This window comes from Spodoptera frugiperda, chromosome 7, assembly GCF_023101765.2.
Source record: "Spodoptera frugiperda isolate SF20-4 chromosome 7, AGI-APGP_CSIRO_Sfru_2.0, whole genome shotgun sequence".
Taxonomy (NCBI): Eukaryota; Metazoa; Arthropoda; class Insecta; order Lepidoptera; family Noctuidae; genus Spodoptera; species Spodoptera frugiperda.
In genome coordinates, this window is record NC_064218.1 from 3,970,912 (window position 1) to 3,990,471 (window position 19,560).

The 19,560-nt window shown below is 35.6% G+C and overlaps 3 protein-coding genes across 10 annotated transcripts in view; 1 reads left to right on the forward strand and 2 right to left on the reverse strand.

The window, feature by feature from the left end:
- LOC118265840 (high affinity cAMP-specific and IBMX-insensitive 3',5'-cyclic phosphodiesterase 8) overlaps window positions 1-5,757 on the reverse strand; it is a 232,215-nt gene extending 226,458 nt beyond the window's left edge. The window contains exon 1 of the mRNA XM_050695001.1: window positions 5,504-5,757. The gene's annotated coding sequence lies outside the window, so the exon portion shown is untranslated. The remainder of the gene's footprint in view (window positions 1-5,503) is intronic.
- LOC118266055 (sorting nexin-2) overlaps window positions 1-19,560 on the forward strand; it is a 482,399-nt gene that overhangs the window by 357,725 nt on the left and 105,114 nt on the right. The window lies entirely within an intron of this gene.
- The window catches only part of LOC118265859 (protein dead ringer), a 112,151-nt gene continuing 106,135 nt past the window's right edge, over window positions 13,545-19,560 (reverse strand). For 3 of the 8 annotated variants that reach the window (XM_050695016.1, XM_050695017.1, XM_050695011.1), the window contains 3 exons: window positions 18,868-19,039; window positions 18,295-18,572; window positions 13,545-18,071 (listed from right to left, as the gene is read on the reverse strand). In XM_050695016.1, coding sequence (XP_050550973.1) covers window positions 17,950-18,071; window positions 18,295-18,572; window positions 18,868-19,039 — 572 coding nt within the window. In that variant the 3' untranslated portion in view covers window positions 13,545-17,949. Of the gene's footprint in view, window positions 18,072-18,294; window positions 18,573-18,867; window positions 19,040-19,355; window positions 19,555-19,560 lie in introns of all 8 variants that reach the window. The other 5 variants (XM_050695015.1, XM_050695012.1, XM_035579111.2 and 2 more) reach the window with 5 other exon arrangements.

The window sequence follows — 19,560 nt, forward strand, 5'->3', positions numbered from 1 at the left end:
TTTATACTACTCCACCCAAGGCCATTTCTTATAGAACAAGCTAACAGAAAGAAACCTTTCTTAACTACATAGAAAAAGGGCGGAAAATAGTTTAATAGCTACCTAATCAGCATTATGTATTATTTTTATAACTAATTAGCAATATGATAAAGCTAGAATTCGTTTGTTTGTACGCTTTTATATGTGACATTCTACTGATTGAATACGAAATAGTTCACGTTACGATACTGAAAAACAATTATAAACAGGTTTGTGTTACAATATAAAATACTGTCCAATTTGCATAATTATTTAAAACGTAAAGGACTGTGAGAGTAAATTGATATGTCTAATCGTTGCTCAAGAACTACTGAACACATTTCGATATAATGAATATATAAAACAAAAAAAAAATACATGGAGCCCTAATTATCACAGTATCATATCTTATCACAGTGATATTATAAAAGTAAAAGTTTGTTTGTATGTTTGTCAGTCAATCACGCTGTAACTATCGAACGGATTTTGATGAAACTTGGTTTACAAACACGGTAAGAGCTGACTTGAGTGATAGGACTTTTTATCCCACGGCGAAGCCGCTAGCAGGAGCTATTGTCTTAATAATACAAACGTATCCAGGACCGATAACACTAGCCATACGGACCTACCTATTAAAAATAAAAGAGAGATCACATTTATTCATGTTCATATTGTTATTACATGCTTTATTTTGTTCTTATCAAAATTCTTGAAAAAACATCCATCTTTCTCTTGATACACCAATAAAAGGTTTTTCAAACGTGTCAAAATAAACTTCGAGAATATTCGACAGGGATCCGGATTTTTCAGGATCTAATAATATGGATTTTCCCTCCTAACTGTCCATTGTCTGTCCGTCTGTCAGTCATTGGGGTTTATCTTTTGAATAGTGATCGTGTTTGTTATTATTTTTCGTATTTTACTATTTGCTTGTGTTATAACAAGAGAAATCGTTGATTAAAGGGGACGTAAAGGTTTTGAATTGGTAGGTATACGCACATTTCAAAGGTTATTTAGGTTATTCTGTGTAATAGAAATCACGGATAAAACTCGAATTAAACTTAGGAGACAACTGAAAACGGCAACCGATTTCAATTATCCAAAAGTTACTATATTTATGAGAACGAATTATTATACAACAGTTGACTATCACAGGTCCTTTGTGACAATGATAATGAAACGTAAGAACTTTTTACCATCCTAGGAACAGAACCGAAGAGCTGCAAACAACGTAACAAGTTATCGGGGCTTCAGCTCAAAGCAGAATAAGAAACGGGGTGGGTTTTTGTCAGTAAGAGTCTGGTACTCCCTCTCGCCTAGCCCAAGGCGGGAGAACTCATTGAATGAAGAAAAGGAACAAAACCATAACCATACATTAAGCACTCGCTCTCCTAACACCTCAATCAATGAGGTAAAAGGTACGAAGAGATAATATTTATGAGGTCAATGGCCGCCCATAATGGGATAAATATACCTATGTATACATAAGTGAATTTATTAAGTTGGTAGGTATTGATCTTTTGTTGTTCTTAGTTCAAGGTCGACACAAGATTGAATATTTGAATTAATGTCATGTGAGTGGGTCATCAAGATCATTCGTTATATGTAAATGTTATTTGTTTAATATATAAATAGACAAATATTAAATTATTTCTTAAAAGCTAGAGTCTGTATGTTGCGCGTCTATCTCCTAAACTGTTGAGCTGGATTCGATGAAACTTTGTTCGGATCGATGTGAATGTGTTTTAGGTATTTTTACGAAAACATTTTTGTATGTTTGTTAGTTGTTTTTACTTTTCTATTGGAGATTAAGATTCATTAAGAGAAAAGTATAACAATAGAATCAAATTAAATGACAGAATTTTCATTAACTCAAGAAAATCCACGATTAAAACATAAATTTTCATTAAAAACTGTATAATGGTAGCATTTCTTATGAAACGACCCATTTTTCTTATCTTATATAATTTAAAAGAAAACCATTTATACTAATACTAATAAATTATAAAAAGACAAAAGCTTCTAATTAATCATCATCTTCCTTATCCCAATTTCTACGCGACCGGACCAGCAGACATATATCTTTTTACATAATTATATTAAGATATCATTTTCTTTGCACATATACTATACAAATACTACCTAAATGCTTTAATAATAAAATATTATATTGAATGGGTAAAGTTAATTTGTAATCAGTCCATTCGAATGGATTAGAAGGAGCTTATGATAATATTTTATCATCAATAGCCTGATTATACTCCTGGGCTATGGGCCTCCTCGACATATACCTATAAAAAATTACCCATTATTAAAAAAATAATAAAGATTTGGGCACAAAGGCGGTTTTATCACTGACAGCAATGTCTTGCAGACAACCTTTGGTCATCTAGACTAGTTAAAAAGATTCAGGTTTATCAGAAAGCGCTGTTGCTCAATCTCTATCTAAAATGTATTCCCTAAATCGGCCCTTACAACTCCAATAGGAAAAGTAGGAGTTGTGGAAAATTATTTTGTGTCAGCTTTTACCAAAAAGTATAATTAAATCATAACAATTTTTACCTTTTTCATAATGATATTATTCCACTCTCTCTCTCTCTCTCTTTTTCTCTCACCCTGCTTAGGTTAAGCAGAATAACAACAACAATACAGAAATGCATCCACTTAAAAGAAACAATGGATAATCGGTATAATCCAGTCCCGCCATTTTCTTGTTTTGAAGTGACGTTTAATCTAAAAACGGAAGGTTAAGTGCCTGTAACCCTTCAGTTAAAAATGTCCGAGTTACTTGTCGAGAATAAATTACGAGACTTTTAAAAAACTTTGAAAGGTTTTTTAAAAAGGACCTCGGAGTTCTGAGTGACGATTCTTTCGTTCCCTTTATTTATACGAGTATATCTGAGTAAATAAGTATAGAAATACGTAATGGAGTTTCGAATTGTGTCCGAAGCTTACCCTAAAGATATATCTATCACAGGTAAAAAATCTTTACTAGATACTGTATTTTGTAACCCTTTTTTTTCGGGGGGAGAAAATCATCCAACAGCTTTTTCTCGCCATTTGGTGAGGCGAGAGGAAATGTCAAAGTCTTACTGACTAAAATCACAGCGTTTCTACTTCTAGTCTTTGAGCCGGAGCCCCAGAAAGTCCGCATCTTCGAGATATTTAGTATTCTTACATTTTGAACTTAGCACTAGCAGACCTAAATGTAAGACAATCGCCGCGTCGTGTGTCGCGGAATGCTATTCATGAATATAAGCCTCTAGCATGGCTTGAAATTAGTCGAGTTTCTCGTCAAACAGTTTCGTGAGTAAGCCGATAACATAATAATTAACATATAGAATTGTGGACACAAGGGGCAAGTTGGCAAAAATGTCACAGTCAGTCGGCAGTCGGACATTAATTTAACTAACAAATTCCAAACATAATGACTCCAACAATAGTATGGGACCCTTAACAGAACTTAAGTTCTTTCATTCTCTTAATGTTTAAGAGTCCAGTCCAATCTTACGCATAGTTCAAAGAAATACCATAATGACAGTCACATTTACTATAAATCTTCTAAACTCTTCGTTTACATTACCAACTACTAAAGTAGAGATATGCCTTGTACCCTGACCGCTAAGTGCTGTACATTCCACACTAAAATTACACCGACAAATGTTCTTAGATAAACCACTAATTGTAATATGTAAGGAATTTAAAGATACTGTTTATTTTTAACTCCTAATTGCATTCGTTTTTAAGTGGTACAACGTAGTGAAAGATAACCTTACTAACCTAACCTAACCTTCCTCAAGAATTGGGCTATCAAATACGTAGTTTTATTCTAAATTGTGTAGCCGTTCTAGTTTAACCAGTAAATCATTGTAAGTACATAATTTTCGCACTCCTGTAAACAAAAGTGCAGACAAATGGATGGGGCATCCGAAACTCCCATTCATTTTTTAACCAGGAGAGCTACTCCGGTTCTCGAATAAGAAGTTTCGTTTAATCTTCGGCCGTAGGTTATATTGATTTACTAATAAAATTACTTAAAATAACGTTTTATTTTTAATTTCATATCAAAATCTATTTATATCTTCATTTAATTCATTGATTTTTGTTCAAGAAAGTTCGCAATAAACAGAATTGTAGTGCAATCTGCGAAGTTTTTTCGTTCGTTCGTTCGTTGAATTAGAGTAGGGCCCCAGATCATTGTTATTTTCCGTCATTCCTATGGAGTAATACATAACTATGGAGAATCCAAAAAAATGTGATGGTAGATATAGTCAAGATGATATAAGAAAAACTTGACGTAATATATTATGACACGTTATGGGTCATCATCAATCCTCTTATACCGTAACGTCGATATAACGTGTCAACTTATTCCCTACCTCCCTTTTTCTTCTCAATCATAGCTTTTTTGAGGAGGGATAATCATCCATCCCAAAAAATAAATGTAGTGAAAATGTACGAATAGGGGTAATACCAACTTAGACTAGAAAATTCCTTATAGACACTCAAAATTAACCCATTAAACGCCATAGGGGGCAAAAGTGACCGGCCCTAGCGGAGGATTTGCCTTCAACAGATTTTCGTTGGCAGTCAAAGTCTTATCTGGTACAAAAGAAAAACGAAGACAGGTACAATTTTACAAAGAGATATCTCACTATAAAACATAGATACATATATGATTGTTATTTATTTGTTTCGTTTCAGTAACCGTGTTATATTAGCTTGTATATGTCTTGATTAAATACTACGAGATAGCTGGCGTTTACATATCATAATAATTAGATAATTGTACACTGCAAGTAGAGTCTGCGTACATATCTAGATGCCTAGCAATAATAGTGCAACGATCAGGACTCACACCCGTATAGTCTGACTGGCAGTTCAATAATCAAATTGTTGAAAAATCATAATTTTCCCGAAACACATTAATCTATTGTTTAAGTTAATATCATGGTTAATATTGCTAGATTTTTCTCCACACGTTGGTTATAAAATATCGTCTGATATATTTCATCCACTTTCGTTTTCATGATGAAAATCAGGCTGTAACAATGATATCGCATGTAATATATTTTCCGCGAACATTGTAATAAATTATCATCCAGATAACAGACTTTGCTACGGGTTTACACAAATTATATAGCTGACAAAATATAACGCGTGTGTACCTAATATATTTGATGTACAGGACAACACGAGTGACATAAGACTCGGATTAATTTTGGCGGGATTACAGCGGAGTCAAGGTTCCCTCGGATTTTCATGAGACACAAGCTTCCAATTATGATAATTCCAATAACAAGCCCCAGCCTTTGTCGGATTACCAAAAGAACTTCAGTATCGAACAAATAATTACCCATTCGGCAATTTGTTGTAAAAAGAAAATTTCCAAACTTCCAACAATCAGCTGATTTCAAGAACACACATCAGCAAAATACGCGTAATATTTTAAGAAAAAAAAAAAGAACGTAAAACGTCCACTTACCTAATTCACACACAACACAGAATAATATACACACAATAATCTCACACAACTCTAGTTTTCGTGAAACGTCAATTTTCGACAATCACGATGTCCATTCACTGTGTACTGTGGTGACTTTCCGCGTTCCCCTCTGTCGCCATGCGGAGGTCGCCCGGGGGGGGGCAGGGGGGCTCTAGAGCTGAGCGGAGTCGGCGACGTCGAGGTGGCAGCTAGAGCGGCGCGACGTGCACCTCCGGCCGCGGGTGCATGGGAACTGGCAACTCTAGCAACTCCGCCGAAGTATCCCCGCCCGCCCATCGCCTCGCCACCGCCCAAGCGAAAAACGTTTGTATAACCGCCATAACACATAACACACAGTTTGCATATAAGATTGTAACACACTTTTAATACTGTTGTTTCATTAATATGCTAATCCTAATAGTATGCTGATAGCTTGCGAGCGTAATCAATTGGTGACGTCACTTGGCAACCGCTTTTTTTTCCTCTAGCGACAGTGTTTTGTTTTTTAAAGGGATACGCAGAGTTGTAAATATTTATGATTCATAGTCGTATGGTTAGTTCTGAACCGATTTGAAAAGTGAGGCAATAATCAGGGTTGGTACTCAATAATGTACAATGTTTAATGGAAACAGCTTTTCTTTTTAAAGAAAATATTTAATGCTTCTGTGTGCCAATACTTAAAGTTTACTTTCATGTTTTCAGTTTTCATGACCGATTTCAGTGCAAAATACTTTAGTTTAACACTTTCAGTAGAAATTTTCTTTCGTCAGGTTGAAAATTTTCCAAATATTTTTCTGATGAACTGTCTTTATTTAAGTTATCTAAACAAACATACATAGTACGATTAGACATATATACTCCAACTGAAATATGTATTAGACAAAATAAAATAAAATATAATTGGCTAAACATAAGTGTGGGAGAGCCATGCTTCGGCACGAATGGGCCAGCTCGACCGAAGTAATACTTGCTTACCATCAGACGTATTTCTTGCTTACCATCAGGTGATACGTCTGCTCGATTACCGGCGTGTTCCATAAAAAAAGGATTTGAAAATATAGGTGGCTACGATTTTTGGTTGTGTAAAAATACGCGATTTAATCGATTTTTTTATTTTGTAGCGAGACATTCCCTGGTCGTATAGTCAGCGCCCCCTGGGGTAATATCGTGACAACACACAATGTTCAATCTTTTACTGTATTGTAATTATATTTTCGTATGATTTTTTTTTTTGTTTGCTGCGTTGCTACGTCGTAGCGACACGTGACTACGTGGCTTCAAATTCTGGTCGTAGTATGAAGTTACAAGTTCATTACCTAGATACTCATGGCTTAAAACGTATTGTACATGTTATCAAAACGGAAAATCTGTAAACTTCACCGAATAAAAATTCTTGAAATATCGCGATTTTTTTGGGAAATTTATTTTTTACTTAATTGTCGCACTCTAGAAATTTCTCCTATGTCCTGGGTGCGTTTACAAACATACACATGATACCCAGACCCAGAACAACAATCTGTGAAACACACAAAGCTGTTCCATACGAGAATCAAACCCGCGACACGTTCCACGGCAGCCATTTGCCCAGCCGCCGCGCCAACTTTGCGATCATGATCAAGTCTCTGCAGATGAGGCCCATACATTATCACTAATTAACAATTACTACAAAGACTCACGCGCATGCGATACTAAACAAACTAAATCCTTTATCAGCCACAAACTGAACTGATCTACCCGTTTTTTCGCGTACCAATGTGAAATACACGTGTGTGTGTGTTTAATACATTAACACGTATCATGTAAACTGGTCTATAGTAGCATTCGTACATTGGTATGTATATAACTATGTATTTTTTTGGTATAAGCCGGTAAACCGGCAGACCTATGGACACCCGAAACACCAGAGGCGATACAAGTGCGTTGCCGGCCTTTTGGGGGTTGAGAATTTAAGGGTTCTTGGCGAATTGGGAAGATTGGGGAAAGGGGGTAATTCAAGCTTTCTCTGAGGCCTGAGGTTGGTGTCATACTAGCCGGTCTATTCATGCAGATGCATAGCTCTCTCACTACTTATTTATACACTTTAAACTTACAATAAGAAAGAAAATATCCATTAAATTACCATTGCCAACAGCGTACCTATGTAGTTGTAGTATGGGGTGCGTATTCCAACTGGTTTCAGGTTGCGCTGCCAACTGAATCATTTGTCGGTTATTAAATCAATCAACGCTATATCCTAAAGTATCTCTGTAAATAAGACACCATTATTATAATTATGTATCGAGCCCTCTTATGTGGCAGTGGCATTAGCACGTAACCAACACGACAATCAAAGATACATCGACACAAACCCAACCCATAATTATTATTTCCTACAATATGTAATGTAACTGTCGCAGTAAGATAGATAAATCCGTAATATAGTTATGTCCCTAGTTATACAAAAATGTAATAAAAGAAATTAACGTAGTTATACAAAAGCGATTCATTACTATCTCACTAGGAATAAAGTTTGTAAAATGATCCAAGTTTAGTGATATACTTATACATATTACTAAATTAAGTTCAGTGTTATAAATATATTAGGGTTTATCTCAAAAAGGACATGTTGTCATATTGTATCATATTGTAGTACTAGTAACCCGCCCCAGCTTCGCATTGGTGCATTGGTGATATATTATGCCTGTATTATACATATAAATCTTCCTCTTGAATCAGTCTACCTATTACAAAAAACCGGCCAAGTGCGAGTCGGACTCGCCCATGAAGGGTTCCGTAGCAGCAAGTAGATGACATAATATCAAAGTTATAAAATAACTTGGTTTTGCATAGTGTTTGTATGAACGACAAAGTTATATTTGCGGTTTTTGAAAATGTTTTATTTCTTAAAAACTAATAATGATATCTCGTTCAAACCAATTTTCGTTGGTAGTTTCCATTGAAATCTACAGCATATATTTTTTTTAGATTCCTCACTCTCTTATTTTAAAAGTTAGAGGGGGGGGACACTCATTTTTCCACTTTGGAGGCGTCTAACTTTCAAACGATTGATTTTGACTAAAAATGGTTTTAGAAACCTTAATGTGTTTTTTAAAGACCTATCCATAGACATTAGACACCCATCACGGATATGTTAGCCGAAAAAAAAAATTTTTTTAATCAGTTCCATGTATGGAGTGCCCCCCTTTAATTTTTAAATTTAATAATTTTTATTCAAAATTCGAATAGCGGTTATCCAAATACATCAACTTACAAAGTTTCAACTATGTATGCCCAACAGTTTTGGAAATAAATGGCTGTGACATACGGACGGACGGACGGACGGACGGACAGACAGACAGACATGACGAATCTATAAGGGTTCCGTTTTTTGCCATTTGGCTACGGAACCCTAAAAACCGCATCAAAATCCGTTGCGTAATTTTAAAGATTTAAGCATACAGACAAACAGACAAAAATAGCGACATTGTTTTATACTATGTAGTGATATTAAAGATTATTTATTCCCAAACATTTTTAAAAAAATTAAAAGAATTCCAATATATTACTATATTTCTAGTGAGATAGTAATGAATCCCTTTCGTATAAATATGTTACGGTATATAATTATATCCCTAGTAATATAAACTATATTTCGGATTTATCTATCTTACTGCGACATATCTATGGGTATGATCAAATATCAAGTGTAGAGTAATTCCCGTTAAATTGAAATGAACAGTATGCTCATTGAATTCTGTTTGATAATAGTTCCTTTAAGCTAAATTTCGAATTTCAAAGGGTTGATATCGAGGGGTTGTACCTGGCTTGGTTTGGCATGCGATAGTCATTTAATTAGTTAATTATTTTGGTGAATGTGGATGGTAGAGAGCTGGATATTATGATTAGTTCACAAATTGAAAGCACGTGTGTTGGTATAATATTTTTAATGGTACTCTTGTTCATTCCAAAAAAGGGGTTTTTTGAAGGGGGGATGACTTCTCCCGGCTTAGGCAAAGCGAGAGGTAGTGTCAAACTCTATTGACTTAAAACCAGCCTGTACCTATGTCTCTAGTCCTGCTAACGTGTTATAGCATGTCACTTATACGCCTCCCATTGGGAGTAAGATTTTCCATCAGTAAAGTGCAGAGTAACCATGAATGGCAATAATGTCACCCCATATTATGGCTCAAAAGCAATTCATAAGTCGCTCACTCATCCCACGATTAAGATGCGAGCATTTTAGACATACCATCACGTGAAACTCCAAACCACAACATTATGACTATGAGTATCTCTGACTCCGTGTACGTGATAATTATGGAACCCTGAACTCTAACCACTGCGCTACAAAAAAGGTCTAACTACACAACGTCACGGCTTTTATCCCCGAAGGGGTAGGCAGAGGTGCTCATTACGACACGTAAAGCCGCTATACAATGTACACCCACTTTTCAGCCTTTGTGTTATAAGTCCCATGTAATAGGGGGTGAGCCTATTGTAAATGTCTAACTAAGTACCTAATTATCTCAATAATATTATTATATTATGTATTTAGCACCCTTTTGATATTAGTTCCAACAAAGTACTATAATATCACTTGAGGAGAAGCAATCAGCGTGGGCAGCAAAAGTTTACAAGTTCGTAGAAAGTGTTTGCCGGCTTCAAGATATCGTTTGCAGGTATACCTACCAGACCTGTTGATTGCCTACGGAATTTCCTAGAAATTCTTCGCAATTTAACTTGGTTAGTACGTTTCTCGCACGTATTATTAAATAATAATCTACACTTGATATTATTATAAAGAGGAAAGTTGTCTTTATTTGGGTAATGAGTGGGACAATGTACCTAATGTCGTGGTATTCGTGGGGGTCCCGAGATTATATACGAGTGTTTGAATCCTGAAAAGTATCAATGCGACTTTTTCCAAAGCTATACCGTATGGGGAGACCTCTGATGACTTAATTTAAACCACATATTTGTTATCATCTTGGCTGACAATATACGAAAAATGAGCCAAAAAGGGCATTATCTCTTTACAATTAATATGGCGTTGCTTGGCATTATTTATTTGTTATGGTTCTGTGGATTTAATTTCATTTAAGTGATATGAGTGATCTTCACACTGTATATCTAAGTATGTGTCTACAAATTCTAACTTTATTTACAATGTTGATTCTCTGGTACACACATACGGTTAAACAGGGACTTACTGGACTGGACCAGTGGACCCGTGGACCAAGTTACAAATACGTTACCAACCTTTGGGCTAGTACGGAAACTCGTAGTATCTCTCCTAGTGCGTAAATCAAGGCATACAGGTACAAGCATTAAATGCTAGTTGCCATGTCAACAACAACGACCGATCCAAAGTGTTGACGCGGATTAATTGATGGAGTATGCAACTACAGCGTGATGAATTATTGATGCTCCATTGGCTGGAAACTGAGTGACTGCTTTGATATCTCACTTGTAACCTTATGGTAATGCACTTATGACTTGTTTAGCGTTGCAGGTACCCATGGACCCATTTTTCTTTAAATGGGGAAAGTCATTGTATAACTTCTCTCACATTGGGTGAGGCGAGCGAGAAAAATCACTCCGTTCTTTTTCCTGCTTTTTGAGCCGGAGCCCCTGGTAAACCCGCTAGTAGTCCCCAGCTCCGGACCCATGGCCCCTGCCGATTGCTCATCAGATAATTCCTATGCCTATGATTGAAGATAATGAAAAAAAAAATTTGGAGAAACGACAAATAAGATTTCTTTCATATAGGGAAAAGTACTAAGTTCATTTATTACACGTACCAGTTAAGATTCAGGACCGTAAATAATTCGCTGGATTTAGGAATTAGGATGAATCCTATTAGCACCAGCTGGGTGGGCAACAAAATGTAATTTTCAGGCTTAGCAACAGTATTTGTTAAATTTATTTTGATTTTGCACTTAAGTAGATATGAGTACCTAACCCACCTTTGTAGTGTATACTGACCTATGAAGTTCATTCACCTCTAGACAGTGAGGTTACATAAGGTTATATATATATGCAGTATCATCCCCTTTGATTCCCCAAAGGAGCAAACAGAATAGGGTACTACGTAAGTATCTACTTTAAAAAAAGGTTGGTTTTTGTTTTAAGTAGAAACTTAGCAGCCACACTTAGATATATCGCTTTTTTCGAGAGGGGTGAGGGATTATCCAATGACTTCTAGCACCTTGAGTGTGGAAGAGAGAGAGTGTCAGACTCTTACGGACTAAAGACTACTCTGTTCCTACTCCTGCTTTAGGACGGAGCCCCGGTAACCAGTCTACCATATATGCAGAAGGTAAACTAATGAACTAAAACATACTTATAAAATCATTTTAATACCCAAAAAGGCTAATCAGAGGTGGACATATCTATGTGGTATGGGAAACATTCACTTTTCACCAGTCATGTTACGAGTCCCATTTAATTTTAATATGGTAGATCGACTGCCACGAACCTGAAACTTTTCTAGGGTTCGAGTTAGGTAGGTACCGTACTTACGGAGAATTTCCGACACAAAAAGCCCCAATAGCACTAAGCACGACCAGAGACATAATAAACAGAAATCTAATTAATAAACAATTAATCAAAATTAAATCTTACCCAATAACTTCCTAACATATTGTACAACAACTCCCCATCCATACATCGAAGGATCAGAGATCCCGAGATCCTAAACTAACATCGTTCGAGAGAAGAACCCGTCTACCCAAGATCAAAGATCAAAGACCTCCAAGAGGTCAACTAAACTACTAAAGCCCTATTCAAATGTTAATTTCGTACCCTCGAGTACGAAACGTACGTGAAACTAGACAATTTCGAAAGTTTACAAGTTCAGGGTTGGACTGGTGACAAGTTTTAGTTTTGGTTTCAGATTTTAAAGTCTCTATTGTGAAGATTGAGGTAGGTCTCAACTAGTCTTTAAATGTTATATCTGGTCTCACTTTATTCAAAATTACTTTAAAAGGTGTTACAATGTACCTAACTATTCAATGAGGTTGCTCGATTAGATTCGAGCCATGCTTGGGACCTATATTCAATATGTCGTACCGTACACGGCCTCGTAGTCCATCAAGCCTCGCAAAGGGCCTGAAAGAGACTTGCGTGTTGACCCATACTAGTGAATACACAATAACAATTTGCAGTACGGTCATCCCATCATGCATCGAGGGACCTCGCAGAATGTTGTCATACCCATTTTGGTCTTGCACCACCATTGTTCGCCGTGTGTGTCATTTAATGTCGCAAAAATAGGCTGAAAACAGATACTTTTAGTATTTGTCTTCGCAAGCGTAGGACAAAAATTAAATGATATCAAATAGGTAAATATGTAATAAATAAAACTCAAAATTTCAGTCATTATTTTATTCTTTTTTTGTAATCTAAACTTCTAAAACTAAACTAAATAAAACAAAACATTAATTATCAGTATCACAATCAATACATACTTATGATTAACAGTACTAGTAACGCCATCTTTAATACATATCCAAAAACAACTTGCCCTCGACCGAACCACACATGACCAGTCACGAACGTTACCTATTTAATACCTACTCATTGTTTTTGTCACGAAAAAACAGATGTCGCTAGTAGTACGAGTTAAAGTGTCACTGATATAGGATAGATGGCGTAGTGGTGGGTAAAAATACGTAGATACTACATATTTTTGTAATTAGCTTTTGCATCTGTGTTTGCGTGAATTTTTCGTACAATGATATTATTGTAGGTAGGTATAAATTATAAAAGTCGATAGAGGGTGTTCTAACCTGCTTTACCAATAATGAATAACCAGAATATGGCTTGTTAGTGAAAATATCAAATTATCTTTGGTTTTACTAACATTAAAACAAAACAGTTTCGTTTTGGAGGACTCTAGGACTTTGTTTGTTTGTAACTCTTTTGTGCATAATCCACTGAGTAAATCTTCTTTAAATTTGTCAAACCTATAGTTAGAAGTATGGAAAAGGAGATAGACTATCTTTTACATGACCAAAGTCGCTGAAAAAGCTAGCATCTATTAGAAAATAAAACTAGGGCCTTTATATTATATTACATAATTATTTAATCGTGTATAATTATTGAATACATCAAAAATTTTTGGTGTAATAAGAAATTCGCTATCGCGCAATCTCCTGGCCCAGCTACTTGTATATATAGGCCAGTATATATATAGATCTTAACATGTATTGTACATCTTCAGGAATGTACCTACTAACATTAACACTACTATTCAGCTCCAATAACTCAACTTCTAATTCTAAATTGAATTTTACACATTAATATTTAATTAAAAATTAAATACATTAAATTAATTAAAGTTATACAACTTTAAAATCAGTCATTTACAGAAAGAAAAAGATTTTTTTTTTCAACCTTTTTTTTACATCATGGCTAAGAACAATAGACAATGATTCTAATGTAATGATTTTTTTCTGTCTTCGAGTAACGTTGGAATGGGGTACCTTTCTTATTAAAAGGTGAATTAGATTTAATAGCCCTCATGAAGTCTCTTCATGTATAAAGGGAGTATTTTTCTTTCTGTGATTACAATACCCAATCCAAATTTACCAGATCACAGATTGCACTGTTGCTTGATTGCACAATATTCTATGATTATAATTTAGAAAAACTTATTATTATTGCAAATAAGTTAATATTGCAAGCTGCCTTAGATCCGTGACTAAATTTAATGAAAAGTTCGTAACTATGATCTCATTATTTAGTGTGTTTTATTGAAAACGCTTATTTTATTCTTAATTAGGTATTCTAAGATAATGGCATGTTGTGATGCTAAACCAACTACTCGTGAACGGATTGGAGTTGTCTCAAAAAGCTTTTGTCCAGTTCCTTATAAAAAAAATGTCAACCTTATGGTCTGAATTTTCCAGACTCATATTGATGAGAATTTTCAGAAACAATTTATTCAATGATAAACAACAACTGTGTTTGAGACTATTGAAATCAATTAAAAAAGTAAAAAAACCGCGTATCATAGACATTCATAAACGTCTACTTTTAAAAATCGAATGCGATGTGCTTTTAATTTTGATATGCATGGATAAACTGGCTTTTGGCATTTACGACGCAGTCCTTTCTCTTACAGTTATCAATCATAACACAATGTAAGATGGACTTCATCAGAATACTTTTAAAACAAATTCTGTCTCTTCAATAGAACATAATCATTCGACTTTCCCATACAAACACAAAGTTCCTATCCACGATTTATAAATACCTACAAACTAAGTAGAATACTGAAATCTTCATAGAAAAAATTAAAATTTACACCTTTTTTTAAATGAATCACAAACATACGACAACGGTGTACAAACGGTTCATCTACCACACAAGTTTATCACTATTTACAATAATATACAATGCGAAAAATTATTTAGGATAACGTCAAGTACAGAAGATCTGTAACTCACTCATTTGTTGCAGCTCACTAACACAAACAAAACATATCATCCACAATTTAATTATCACTTTAAAAAATGTGCTATAACATACAAAAATGAGCTAATTTCAATCTTCTGTCTGCAGGAATAGAGAAACAAATTGCATAAATTGCAAATTGCAATGAATTCTAGTATGAGCTAAATGGCTTTTATACGCTTGTCTACCGAGAGAGCAGAAAAATCAAGTCAGTCTGGCCAATATTGAGGTTTCTGTACCCTTAGTACGAGTTTGCATTACGTTTAACGAGATCGAAACGACAGCGCGTTCGGCGCTCTAATACGTTGTTTCATTCGCCCCGGCCAATCAGAGCGCCGAACACGCTTTCATTTCTTTTTCGTTTAACGTAAAACAAACTCGTACTAAGGGTACGGTTCTCTCGATACACAAGCGTTAAAATGCCATTTGATTCATAGGTGAAAATGGTGTTAATATTTTTTTTAGTACTTACTTTTAATTCACTGCAGCTACGTAACGTAACCTAAACATGTTTCGTGTCAACGCAAAACAAATCAGACGCGCCACAACATCTACCCATCACACTTTCGACAAATTATAAATAACATAAAAATTAAAAACTATATTTACACAAAGTGTCATATCTTTCATCGCTTTACGACATCATAAAAAAAATATTATTAAAATTATCATACAAAACATCCATTAAAGAATACAATGAAATTATTTCTTTTCAGTATTTCTTGTTTGCTATACTTATTTACAAACAATTTCATGTTATCCATAGGCAGTGTAAAATTTTTGAGAACTATAAAAATTATTATCATTAAATACTTCGAAGTGTCAAAGAATAAAAAATAAAAATAAACTTAATCACCATTAATAATAATTAATCTTGCACAATAATAATATCTTTACTAGATGTGGATGTTTAGTGAATATTTTGTACTTATTTCGAACAAACTGAGTAAATTTTTAAAACAATAGGTACTTTCAAAACTTGCGATTTCAATTTACTGAGTATTTCAAAAAAGCAGTCAGCTTAGGGGAACATGGGGAAATCAGAGCCAGAGTAAACTTTCGATTGTATAAATGTGTACATATAAATCAATAAAAAAAAGAAGAGTAAATAAAGAAATGTCCTTAGTCATTTTATTTTAAAGTCGAATTATTTAAGACGTCAAGTAAACTATTTACAGCCGATATCAATAACCGATCTCAATTCAAAATTACCGGTACCCTTAGTATGAGTTTGCTTTACGTTTAAAGTAATCGAAACGAGAGGGCGTTCGGCGCTCTGATTGGTTGATTCATTCACGCCGGCCAATCAGAGCGCCGAACGCGCTCTCGTTTCGGTTACTCTAAACGTAAAGCAAACTCGTACTAAGGGTACTGATTAAGATTGATTTTTGATATTAGCTGTATGGAAGATTATGTTTTTTTTTTTAGGAATTTTGGTTTAAGATCGGTTATTGAAATCAGCAGTTCGGACACTATGATACTAAACTTAGAGGACGACAAGTTAGGATAAGGCAAAGGATAGATGAAGGTGGGCAATTTATATTCTCTTCCATTCTCTCATAGAAGTCGTCCATTAATCACGTCACGTTGTGACTTAAATCATTTCAATCCCTGATGGTACACACGACTCGGTGTGTCAAACTAAAGTTAAGTTTATATTGGTTTTACGTAGCTTGATGTGTATCAAGCTATACAGAATCAATATAAAGTGACTGTTAAATGTGAACATGATGAAATGGTTTTGTTTACAAGGTGAGATGTATAGATGGCGCTAGTGAGCGGCCTTATTAATCTATTTTCGTGGTTATTGGACGCTCCCTTTTGCTATCAGGCATCCTTCTGACACATAATTCTTCTGTCATAACATTAAATAACAGAATTACTCTGTTTTTTTCTTTGGTAGTCATCTTTCCTTTGCATTCTTTCACAATTACCTTCCAGCTTCCTCAGCCGTAGCTACTTTCATGCTTCGTCTAACAAAGATCCATTTCTTACCTTATCCATTCTTGTCACCGTCTCTCTAAGCACTAATCTTAACTTAAGTTATTAATATCAAACTGTAGATTATCACTGTGTGATACTTTAATTATAATTATTTATTTTGAAACATTTCTTTACTCAATTCAATTGGTAAAATTTTATTTTAAATTAGAATTGGACGCTAAAAGTTCTGGTGGTGTTAGACCAGATGTTTTTTAATGTGACTTGTTTGGCACCGTAAAAAAATTGAATTTATTGTTTTCTTATAATAATTTAATCGATTGTTTAGATGTCAGTTGTGATTAGTTGTTATTTTCAACGTCAAGTTGTTTTCTCATTACTCTCGTTTAAGGTAATGAGAAGAATCCTTCTAAAATTGTAGCTGTATCCTTATACAAGACTACACCATACTTAAGTATGACTTCCTAATTAAAAATTATAAGAATGTCAAATGTGATTTTAGTCAAAAATTTTCCCTAGGCTCTTATTACCTTATTTTCCCCTAGTTTTTTTTAAACGTCACTGTTAAGTTCACACTAGACGAATGGTGTTACACAACTATTGCAAATAATGCACGCAAACATATTTACAACATACATACTTGTTTATGTATGTAAGTAAGTTCAATTTTATATTGGTATTCATAGTATATGAACTCAACTAGGCTACATAGTCTGATGACGAAATGCTTTGCCTATGCTCTGAAGGGGAGAGCTGGGAGAAATGGACATAGACCTTCATTGTACACAATTTATAGCAAGGTGTTGTAGCTAAATTATCTTTTTGTAACTGGCCGTAACTTCCCAACTCGAGCCACCTTCAAAATATGGGCAATTCGTCAACATTCTGCATACAATGGAAACATCCAGAAGTAAAAAGTCTTATCAAGAGATTAAGAAAAAATTTACTAAAATTATCCAATTTTCTTCGGAACCAAATAACTCGCTTCCTCGCTAATTTAAAATACTCGAAGTTTGAAACCGCATAGTTTTTAAGCCTATAATAATATGTGTTTGTGTGTAATGTGTTTAAGACACCATTTGTCTGTGTCCATTCTGCCCGTTCCCTGAGGGGAACAGGACGCCTTCGTACGTTACTCCGTTCAGCTCTATCGACACCACGAGCTGGTGGTCTCCTGTGTTTGCGTCACCTGCGGGACAAACAAATTAACGTGGTTAGATTAATTCCATTGATGGGGAAGATGATAGTGACAAAGCAAATGAATTTGAACCGTATTTGAATGTACTTTTTTTGGATATCTTAATTTTAGACAAAAAATGTTCTTAAAATGATTATGTTGTGGAAGTTAGTATTAGGTGTAAGAGCTTATGTAAGAGGAAAGTATTAGTTTTCAAATCTAAATTGAAGCTTACCTCTGGTAGTGATTTTGAAAGCGGCTCCATTGACGCCATTGGTAGTGGGCACGCCGTTCATCTGTGGCGGCGAGGCCGAGGAGTCGTCGCGGCGCGCGTGCGCGTGGCGGTGCGCGGGCGGCGAGTGCAGGTCGCTGCGCGGCGAGGCGGGGCGCGAGGCCGGCCGCGGCGTGCGCCGCTTGGCGGGCGGCGCGGGCGACCGGCACGCCTCGCGCTTGCCCCCGCTCGTCATGGAGTTCGGGCTCTCGCTCAAGTTCAGAGCCTCGCTGTAACCCATACTGAGGATAAATAAATTATCAGAATCTGTCAACCTGTAGGTTGACTAATCATCTGAAAATAAACTGTCACATTTTTTGTTTATAGAAAGTACAGGTATTTTCCATCTCCCAAATGCGACTACTGCACACTGAAGCGTTTATTGCCATAGCCATCATTAATTTAAATCAAGACATATTCTAATTCTATGAAAAGATACATCAAAAACTAAGAAAGGGGTGTTCCTCAAGGAAGCATTTTTGGACCAAGTAAACAATAAAGTTCTAAAAGTAAGTAAAGTAGTTTGTTTTAACTTACCGTTGCGGTTCGAGGTCTGGCTGTGGGCTGTTGTTGTTGTTGTTGTTGTACAACGACCAGAGAGTGAGGCGAGACACGTCGATGGCACTGAGGGCAGCCGCGTCGCGAGGCGACATGATCGGGGCTGGGCCGTTGCTGGGGGGGGATTCTGAGCCTGCAAAATGAGAGAAGGCTACAACTATTATGTAGAAGTTAAAATTTTAGAGACAAAACTATGTAATCCTAGTGTGGGGAAAAGTTTATAAAGAAAAAAAAATTGATACTTTAAGTGATTGTTGTAAAATATATTCGTTATTATACATATATCGAATCTGATCTAAAACGCGATCCATCCACATTTCTTTTAAAATTACAACATTTGAACTTTACTATTAAATGTGAAAGTAAACAAACAATACAATTGCAAATTAAGAAACGTTGATAACCCCTTTTGGAACTATCATAAATTATTTTGACTTTCGACTAAAAAAACATTGAAACCGACATACCATTTCGCATGAGCTCTCTTTGCTGTTGAATCATCTTCATGTACTCGCGCACTCTATATTCGATGTCGTGTTGTCCGAGATGCGGCGCGTGCGGCGGCAACGGCGGCAGACGCGGCGCCACGCCGCCCAGCGACAGCGACAGCGGCTGCATGTGCTGCGACAGCTGCGCCAGAGACGCGGGCACGCGGTTTAGGGGGGGCTGGAA